The sequence below is a fragment of the Barbus barbus genome, assembly GCF_936440315.1.
Source record: "Barbus barbus genome assembly, chromosome: 20".
Taxonomy (NCBI): Eukaryota; Metazoa; Chordata; class Actinopteri; order Cypriniformes; family Cyprinidae; genus Barbus; species Barbus barbus.
This window is the reverse complement of record NC_136748.1, coordinates 14,402,543-14,413,187: the sequence shown is the minus strand read 5'-3', so window position 1 is coordinate 14,413,187 and position 10,645 is coordinate 14,402,543. Positions and strand designations below refer to the sequence as shown.

At 35.8% G+C, this 10,645-nt stretch overlaps 1 protein-coding gene across 2 annotated transcripts; it reads right to left on the bottom strand.

Annotated features, from left to right (window-relative positions):
- Positions 1 to 378: 378 nt before the first annotated feature.
- On the bottom strand, positions 379 to 10,075 carry LOC306886191 (protein O-mannosyl-transferase 2). Of its 2 annotated transcripts, none has more exons than XM_079443122.1 (21): positions 9,603 to 10,075; positions 9,439 to 9,523; positions 9,246 to 9,350; positions 8,503 to 8,611; positions 8,300 to 8,408; positions 8,052 to 8,211; positions 7,347 to 7,453; positions 7,161 to 7,243; positions 6,925 to 7,034; positions 3,797 to 3,863; positions 3,658 to 3,718; positions 3,483 to 3,561; positions 3,051 to 3,202; positions 2,866 to 2,957; positions 2,704 to 2,780; positions 2,514 to 2,585; positions 2,098 to 2,157; positions 1,912 to 2,017; positions 1,694 to 1,834; positions 940 to 1,051; positions 379 to 730 (listed from the first exon to the last, which is right to left on the bottom strand). In XM_079443122.1, exons 1-21 carry the CDS (start codon positions 9,860 to 9,862, stop codon positions 625 to 627), a joined length of 2,253 nt encoding a protein of 750 aa, XP_079299248.1. In that variant the 5' UTR covers positions 9,863 to 10,075; the 3' UTR covers positions 379 to 624. The 2 variants fall into 2 exon arrangements, with proteins under 2 accessions (XP_079299248.1, XP_079299249.1); XM_079443123.1 differs by having other exon boundaries at positions 8,112 to 8,211.
- Between the last annotated feature and the right edge of the window lie 570 nt (positions 10,076 to 10,645).

Below are 10,645 nucleotides of genomic sequence, written 5' to 3'. Positions count from 1 at the left end.
CTTCTTAGCATGATGGTGGTTTATGATAAGTATTTTCAGTAAAAAGACTTAGAAAACGCGTTGCTCTCAAATGCAACGCAAATAAAGTCCAAATACATGCACATTTTTGCAATGTATTCATTTCAGTCAGCCATTGATCTGCATTTAAGGCAAAAATTCCAGTAACACAATTACAAAGGGACACAGCTAATTATTTTGCCAATCCAAAATGAAATTCAGTGGTATGACCCAGAAATGTCAATTTAATTTATCGAAACCGCAACTTGTGTAGCTGAGAAATATAATATTGAGATACATCAGTGGTTGCCGTTTTTGAATACACTTTTTCTTTTTTTTCTCAGAAGGAAATGTGTAACAAATGAAAATTGGAGTCTTCAAATCTGAAACACGAAAGGCACTTTATTACTTGTCAGTTTAGTTCGGTCCAGCTACAACAGTTAAACAACACCAAGCTTTAATGTAAAATAAAAATAATATTTAAAATAATATTCTAAGTTCTAAGTTTCATCACAGCAGAGTAAAGACTGTACTTCCACAATGAAATGAGCCAGTCAACATGTAACAACTGAAATGGTTAAAAAGATTTTATGAAGTCCTGGACACTTTAAAATAGTCTAAAATTATCTAAAATTCCCAGGATTCCATCCACTTGAGGCCAGCCATGGATGAGGCAGGGTCTGGCGCCAGCGGCCCCTTCATACCATAGGAGAGAGGGTGGAAGAGATAAAAGCTGAAACAAGTAGAAATTCAAGTGTGAGATCAATATTTGTGACCTAAAAACACACAATACATAGAACATTTGTACAAAATGCACAATTTCAGCATAAGATAAAATTAATATACTTGATTAATTTACAACAGCAAAAGTTGTAAATATAATAAAAGCATAAAATTGATGTTAGCCCAAAAATAACTAAATTTAAATCTTAAGAGTCTTACCTGTAGATGAACCCTAACAGGAGTATAAATTGACCTCCCCTCATAAAATAATGGGATATGGATGAACTAAAGAGATGGTGTAAATTCTGGAGGAAGATGTCCAGAGTAATACCTTAAAGAAGGTCATTAAATGTTAGCATTACATGTGTGTATTGAGATAACATTGTGTCTAAACATGCTAATTAATGCTGCAAAATTTGAAATATATAGACAAGTTTTTTTGTTTTTGTTAGTTATCAGAACAGATTTTGAGAAATTTACTGATAAAAACATCACAATAATCCACAGGTAATCTACATGTTTCCAGACTATCGATAACGTCTTGTGAAGCAAAAAGCTGCGTTTATAAGAAACAAATTCATTAAGACGTTTTTCATTTCAAACCATTGCTTCTGGCTAACATACAAGTCCTCTATCCATTACACTGCTTTCTCTACTGTACTGAAGACATGTCTATATCGGGAGAGAAATATATATAGATCAAAAAAGTGAAAACAGTTCAAAGCAGTTCTAAATGTTTTTATCAGCTGTTTGGATTCATTCTGACGGCACCCATTCACTGGAGAGAATACACTGGTGAGCAAATTATGTAATGTCAGTGTAAATTTCTCCAAATCTACATTTTGGATGGCATGAGGGTGAATAGATTTTCAGCAAATGTTCATTTTATTGTAATTAAAAGAAGGCAGCTCTGACTGCAGCATAGCCTATTGGACCAATGCAGTTCCCTCGGTTATCTAATTTGCTGTCGTACCTGTGAGCATACTGCTGAACAACATGGCAGGAAAGTAATGGTGGTAGTAGAGTATGCGACCCATGATGTAGAACGGGATGTAGTGTAATAGCCAACCCAAAAGCAGCATCCCACCACCCTCCATGAGAGTGTGACAGTGCACTGAAAGACAACATCAGCTGTTTTAGACTTGTTCCGATTGGCTCTTTTTAAGTACTGCATAATGTAGTGCTGCTTACCATTCCTCATTCCCTCCAGCTTCACTCCTCTCTGTTTTGCTAAAGATGCCACTGTCAGCATTAAAACAAACAGAGCCAGACTCAAGAGATTCAGCCACCAGATGACCTGAGGATTAAATGTAATCTTCAGTAATTATATGACAAGAGACTTTAGGAAACAAAAAAAAAAAAATCTGATAAACTTACAGGGTTCCCAAGAAGATAAACGCGGTACTCTGTCTCATTCACTCCAGAAAACCTCAAACCCTATTATGAATAATGAATTATAATGAGATTCAAAACAGTTTTGTTAGTGTTAATTAAACTTTTACTAAAGCGAACAAAAATCAATGAATAAAAAACATAAATCAGAAATGTTGTATTGGCAACTAACGAAAATAAAATAAGTTGAAGTACTAAAATGACTAAAAATAAATCAAATAAAATTAGATAGAAATATTAAAAAGCAAAAATGGCACATAAAATTACTAAATTACTACTACTAAAATAAAAGCAAAATATAAAAAGTAAAGCTTATTCAAATTATTAATCATAAATAATAATAATAAAATATCACTTTCAAAATAGTGGTTTCCTTTAAACTGTGTTTTTATACAATCTACCTGATAGTTGATGGGCCAGTGCCAGGGTTTAGAGTTCATTTCGTTGTCTTTGGGCTTTAAACCACTGTTTCCCTGTACAAAAATACAAGTTTTACTAAACCTAAACCCATATACTTTAATTAATGAACCATTCCAAAGCAAAAGCAACATTTTAAAAGGTAGATTTTCCTTTAGGGTAATCTTATTTTACCCTGATCATCACAATATGAGACTCCCAGAGGATCTCCAGGAAAGTTGGTTTGAGCACTGAAAGACTGATGTTGGGCACTGTAGACATAAAAAGATGTTGCATGAATAGCTAAGTAAAACCAATCCAATGGCACATTTCTGTCTATTAGCTACATGCAAATACGTTTAGGGTTGATATGATCCTCAATGTTCCACTGTGTGTTGGGGGTCTCTTTGACATATGGGCTACATGTGACCTCCACTTGTTCCCATCCCCTGTAGAAGAGTAAAATCCAGTTTAAATGGTCTTCTGTGTGTAATATGCACTACAGACCAGATCTAAGGTTTCTGCTGAATGAACGCTCTCACCACTTGGGAAGGGTCTTTCCAGAGGAGCCAAGCACGCAGCCTGTAGAGCGATGGAGAAAACGCACTTTACTACGCAACACCTTCACCGGATCTCCTTTCTTCCCTCCACACAGCTCCACCTGCCACAAGTCATTCATGTCTCCACTTCCATTCTGAAACGAAAAGCCATTATTGTTTAAAATTTGTAATGCTACTCTATTGGAACTTATGAAAATGATCAATGAAGTTGTGCTGAGGTTTGATGTTAACTAGAAGCACAAGGCCATCTTTTTGCTGGCAATGATACAATAAGAAAATAAAAACAAAGCTGAATCTATTAAGCTGATAGAACACAAACCCACCTAATCAACCGATAAGGGAACATAGATTCTATAATAATGCCAAAACATTAATACATGAATGGTAACATCTAATAAAAAATAAAGTACTCACAATGCCGTAACCTGTGACCTGCAGATGTTTTTTGGTCAGTGGCGCTTCATGGAAATGACTATGAAGATTTCTTGTAGTTCTGATGAAGAAAATCAGGCGTGCACTGCTTTAAACTAACAGTTCACATCATTCTTTTAGACCATAACTGTGACTTTCCCAAAGACCTTATACATACTCTTTGTGTTCCAGTCTAATGATATCACCATGTCGTATCAGTTCTGGCGGCCCTGTGAGATCTTAGCAGGGAACAGGAGTTATTGATTATTCTGCAGTGTGTATCTATTAATATAATGCAAACATGTACAAGAACTCACCGTCAGAGTTGTCAGGTCTCTTGACCATCCATAGGTTGTTATAATCTTTGTGCAAATAGGCTGTAACCTACACGAGGTAAGATGTAAAACAGATTTATACAGGAATATGATTCATCATTCTGTTAGAAATGCATCACCTAACAGAAAACACAGTCCCCTCCATAAGTATTGGAAATGTAAAGACAAAACTACAAAATGTCACATTTTATTATTAGCCATTTCAACACATACATGTTTTACCAAATAAAAAGAACAGCACTTTTAGAGTTCATCCCATCATTGATGTGAGCATAAGTATTGGGACAGTTGAACATAAGGCAGATATAAAAGATTAAAAGCTATTATTTAGTTACAAATCCCTTGTGCACAATCACAGCAGTGAGTCTGTGACCCATAGACATCACCAGACTCTTGGTCTCATCCTTTGAAATGCTTTTCCCAGCCTTTAATGCAGCCAATTCCAATTGTTGCTTGTTTTGGGGAGTTTCTGCCTTTACTCTCCTCTCCAGCTGGTGAAATTCATGTTCAATCGGATTTAAATCTGGAGATTGACTTGGGCAATCTAAGACTTCCATTTCTTTGCCCTTATAAATTCCTTGACTGAACTGGCAGGGTGTTTTGGGTCATTGTTCTGATGCAATATGAAGCACTTCCCAATTAATCTGGAGGCATTTTCTTGAACATTGGTAGGCAAGATGGTTTTGTATCCTTCCAATTTCATTCTGCTACTGTCATCATACATTAAGTCATCAGTAAAGTTTAGAGGGCCTGTTCCAGAGACAGCCATGCATGCCCATGCCATGACACTACCTCCACCATGCTTTACAGATGAGGCTGTATGCTTGGGATCGTTGCAGTTCCCTTTTTTTCTCCACATTTTTGCTTTCCCATCACTTAGATAAAGGTTCATCTTTGTCTCATCGGTCCATAAACACAGTTCCAAAACGCTTCTGGCTCACCTTTGTGCTTTTTTGCAAACTCTAATCTTGCCTTTCTATTTTTGGTGCTGGTCAGAGGTTTGCATCTTGCTGTGTAGCATCTGTAATTCTGTGTCAAAGTCTCCTGAGGACAGTAGATTGTCAGAGCGTCAGTCATTAGTTGTCTGTCATCAACTACTGTTGTTTTCTCAGCCAATCAGGGGCCTGTACCATGATGGTGGCTGAACAAACTCAGGGTTACAGGATTAGTTTTAAGTTGACAAAACCAAACCAGTCCAATCCAGCTTTGTTGGTACCATGAAACTGATCATCAACTTTCTCGGTCAACTCAGGCTTGATCCTGAGCTAATGGAGCGCGTGCACATGAAAGTGTGACATCAGTAATGAGCAGCCAATGCCTTAAAACTATTATTCACTTCTCGTCAGTGCGAAGATTAAATGATTGAACAATATGAAGAATTTAAACATTTACACAGCACGATCATGAAAGGATCTATGAAAGAACTTAAAGATAACAGCTTACCATATAAGCGCAAGTAAAAGTTGTTAAGTTAGTTTATAGAGTTGATAATATTATAGGTATAGGTATGCAGTCATGTTTAAAGCTATTAATTCTAAAACTTATTTATATTGCATATTATCTATATGTTTACATTGATTTTAAATAAAAGCTTAATAATTACTATTAAACTAAGCTGGCTTGTGTAATGGATTAAGGGTATAATAATAATATAAATAATATGAAATAATTATAAAAAATAACCATCTCTAAAAATCAGGGCCCGTATTCATGAAAAATCTTAGTGCTAAGAGTTGCTCCTAGTAACAAAATTCTAAGAAAATTCTTAGAAATGTGGGCGTATCCTCTTAAAATTAAAGAAAAGATCCTAGTAAAGAAAAAAGTAATTCAGAAAGCATCTTAACCCTTAAAAGAGGTCTTAGGGTCCAAAATTGTTAGGAGTACGGACGAGGACTTTTAAGGGGCTTAAGAGTTTCTTTAACAGCGGAGAAAATGGACGGAACATGAAGAGGGAGAAGAAATGTGTTGCACACAATGCATGACAGAGAGTTAATAAGATGCTACACAATAGATCGTGCAGGGATCATGTTTGTGACCGATCTTATTAAAGACATGCTAACATCACAGACACCGCGCTGAAATGCCATAGCGCCAGAAATGGACGTAATCACTACATTAACATATTTGACAACTGAAAAAATGCAACTATGCAGCAGTGATGATTTGGGTCTGTTACAGCACTTATTATGTCGCAGTTAATTTCCTATAAAATACGTTACGCATGACAGCATGGTAAATAAAAAATAAAGAATATATATATATATATAAATAATGTGTGTGTGTGTGTGAGAGAGAGAGAGAGAGAGAGGTAAAACAGGAAAAATTACAAGTGAAGGCTTATAATAAACCCTACTCTTAAAAGTGCTCTTTTATTTCCTTCTTGGACAACAAACCAATCACAGTCGTCAAAAGACTGGTTGTTTCCAAACTCTTGATTTCTCCATGCCCTTTGTTTTTGCTAGAGCTCTAACTGACTTCCTCTTTTCTTTTATCATCGAAATTGCTTGCTTTTGTCTCAAAGCCAGCTCCCTCGTCTTCATCCTGGTTTGTGTGTGTCATCATCGAATGCAAGATTCAGAATACAGAAGTAATGGATATAACTACAACGCATTCCCTGCTTTTAATATCTGAAGATTTAATGCAACAGGACACAGCTGATCACTTAGAAAGACCTGTGAGGCAACTGTTCCAATACTTATGCTCACATCAGATAGAGGGATGAAACTCTAAAAGTGCTGATCTTCTTAGCTGGTAAAACATCTGTGTTTTGAATCACCCAATAATAAAATGTGACATTCTGTATTCATCTTTTAATCATATTTGCAAATGTCTTGACTCCACAGCCAACAGAGCAATTTTGTCTTTACTGTTCCAATACTTTTGGAGGGCACTGTATACTAAATTCACGCCACAAATCAAATGTGCACAGTTAGATGTTCATAGGTTTGGTGTCTGGAAGATTATTATATACTTCAACCTTTTTAACGGTAGTGTTATTAGAAATTTTGAACCAAAATAAGAATTAGTTTTTCATCTTGAAACTTTCCAGATAGTGTTACTGTAGTGCTGCTGTCAAACTGTCTGTTAAGAGTAAACGATGGTGAACTGACCTGCTGCTGGTGAGCTCCAACACCTTCTGGGTAAAGGTGCCAGTGAGAGTGCAGATACCCTCCTGCTATTCGCAGATTCTTCACAGTTATGACAGAGCCATATGCCAGATCTGTGTGGAGGGAGGGGTACAAGCCAGGATATTGTCAGGAAATTGAATCTTTTCACAATATGTTTAAGTTAAAAAAAGAAACATAAGCAGTAAAAATGCCAAAAATTGAGCTCAAGTTGTTCTTACACTCTGGCATGGAGGCGTTGTGCAGATTGTTTCCAATTAAGCGAGACTGAAAAGCAGAGCTAAAGAAACCATCCCCAGGACCGCTGTATATCGAAAAGAACAAAGCTTTAGCATTATTTTATTGAATTAATGACCAATTAACTGCTTTATTAATAGAACAGAACATTAATATTGGCTCAAACATACCTTCTATTTAAGACAATGAAGTGAACAGCAAATATTGTAGTGTACAGGAACAATGGGAGCATTATCAACCCAAAAACTCGAGCTAATAAATGCTTCCCAAAATCCAGCTAGTGAAAAACAAGAAAATATTTTCATTCACAACATGCACTAATGTTTAGTTTGAAATCCGTAAGATTTTTTTTGTTCTCAGCAAGGACGCATTAAATTGATCAAGTGACAGTTAAGGCATTTACAGTGTTATAAAAGATTTTTATTTCAATTAAATGCTGTTCTTAAAGAAATCTATTCATCAAAGAATCCTGAAAGAAGCATCACGGTTTCCACAAAAATATTAAGCAGCACAGCTGTTTCCAACATTAATAATTATAGGAAAAGTTTCTTGAGCAAATCAACAATTTAGAATGATTTCTGAAAGATCATGTGACACTGAAGAATAGAGTAATGTGCTTTAACATTACAGGAATAAATTACATGTTATTATATATTCACATAGAAAACAGTTATTTTCATTTGTAATAATAATATTTCATAATGTCACATTACAATATGGTGTTTGTTCGTACTGTATTTTTGATGAAAAAAACAGCCTTGTTGAACACAAGAGATATTGTTTAAAAACATTAAAAATCTTACTGATCCCAAACTTTTGAACAGTGTACTATATTTGAGTATATATTCAATCTTGTAACAGGTTCTCATTCATACCAAAGACAAGCTGAGGTCCCCAAGCAGCCTCCACAGATCAAATGCCGTGTTAATACCCACCAAGAGGATGACAAACAGCCCCACAAACTTTACCCCCAGAGAGCCAGAGAGGCAGACCCCTGTCAGAAGCAGCCAGAACCACCAGGAAAAGCTGAAAGGGCTAGAGACAAGAAAGAAAATTTGCATTTTATTAGGTACATAAACTCGACCAATAAAGCTACATAGAAAGATGCTCCAGATACCTCTACCTGAGTCTCTGTGTGTTGAATCTGACCATGCAGAGAACAGAGCCCATGATGAAAAACATTAGAATGGGATCCAGGAGAATGTACTGAGAAAGGGTGATACAGCCAGTGTCTGTTGTAAAATACATCAGTGGATTTAGATCATCATCGTAATGCCTTCACTGAATACAGGTCAGCTCTGTGTTGATGATCACTTCCACACTCACCAAAGATAAGCAGAGAGGCTGCGATGAGCGCTGCTGGTGTAGAATGTGACAGCTCCAGGACAATAAGGAAGGCAAAAGGAGGAAGACAGGAACCAAGAGCTGCACAGAACTAAACACAAATTCATCACAGGGATTAAAGATTACATTTGAAGAATAATACATAAGCAATGCAAAGAAAAGCTAACGGCAATTTCTTTACATTACTCAAAAAAATTAATTAAATAAAACTAAATTACATAAACATAATTAGAATAACTTTTGGACCTTCAAGTATATTTCAAATACAACTTCCAAAAATATTATATATTTGCATTTTTCACCTTTCAGCAACAATTTTGCATTGTTAAATTAACAATTTGCATTTTGGCGTATGATGTCCATGATAATGTAATATAATTTAATACAAATTATTTATTATATATTGAACACAGTCAACAATACTTCAATATATTATTTATTATACACCATCACTTAAAACTTTGGGGTCAGTAGGTTTAGGTTTAAAAACAAAAAAGTTTTAAAAAGTCTCTTATGCTGCATTTATTTGATCAAAATACAGTAAAAGTGTCATATTTTGAAATATTATTGCAATTTAAAGTAACTGTTTTTTAGCTTAATAAGCAAAAGCAATAGCTCAACTATAATATGTAATTTGATTAAAAACTAATTGAAAAATAAAATTACTTGAAAATTGCTTATAATGAACCGTCTTAAAGATATGCATAAATTGAACTGGGATTTACCGCTCTCATCCCCCAGTAGCTGTGGTGCTCATATTTGTCCCCTGGTTTTATGAAGGGAAAGGTCCCATCATAGCCTGTCAGGTATCCAGCGAGGCCGATCAGCATCTGAGTGAGGAGCGTTCAATCACACTACAAACTACACACAAACTGACAAAATATTATCTTACAACTAGCAGGGGTCTGAAACTCATACCTTTCCAAGGGGTGGATGGACATCAAAGAAGAAGGTGCGGTTAATGTAATAGCTTCCCATTTTCCCGAAATGAGTCTCATCCCAACTGCAAATGGACCATAATGTTCATTCATCGTGCATTGATAGTAGGTTTACAATCACAATTTTACACATCTAATACTCACCATACATGTGGAGGCTCAGTGATTTTGTAAAAGCGTGTACATACAGAGAGCACAAGCACCAGAAGCAGAGTATAAACTGGCACATGGTCATCTCTGGAGGGAGAACTGAGGTGTCCTCCTCGTTTGGGGATCCTTATATTCGTCCCATTAGAAGGCTGGGAAAGGCACTCAGCCCCCTCGTTTGTCTTACATGTTTTTCGATGTCTTACAGCTGACGTGTCTTGTCTTTGGGTGTAATGCTCCTTCTGTCTGCCGTCCATTAGCAGCTTTCTTGAAGACAATGAGTCATTATCAAAGTAACGTGAGCGAATCCACTATAAAGATTGTTTCTTCAGTCGCAGAGTCTGGTTGTGTTAACATGTCGCTGAATGTGAAATGATCTTGCTCATCACTACAAGGATCCTAATACTGTCCAGCTCATGTTTGTTGTGCATGTCCATAAACTGTTCTGGATTGTTGGTTTGGGAGATACTGAAAATGCCTGCACGTTACTGCCACATGCCGGACAGGAGAGGGACATGCAGGTGGCAGTAACTCGGCAAATTCAATTAATTGAATAAGTAACAGGTCTAAAAAAAAAAAAGCCCAAAAAGTTTTAAAGCCAAATCTCCTTAGGTGTATGGTAATTAGTGTGTGTGTGTGTGTGTGTAAACTATGGGCATCAAGTATAAAAAAAATATTTTTTTTAAACTATAATTTACTGTATACTACTATTACTAATAATAATGCTACAATTTGTGTCATTTTCTGCAGTTCAAAGAAAATGATCCAATTTATGCAACATTTTCCCTATACTTTAATGACTTTTTATATGTAGATAGATTGGGTAAATCTGGATTACCTTGTGATTGATATTCCACTTGGAACTGAAGATGTCCAACTATATTTAAACAGCACCCAAATAAACAAATATTACAGCTGATTTATGGACTATTTTATCAGATAAGTACAAAATAGATAGATAGCACAAGATAACATGAAACCAGACACAAACACCAGGTGTAAGCATTATATATAATTTAATTAGGAGTGGAGCTATAAAT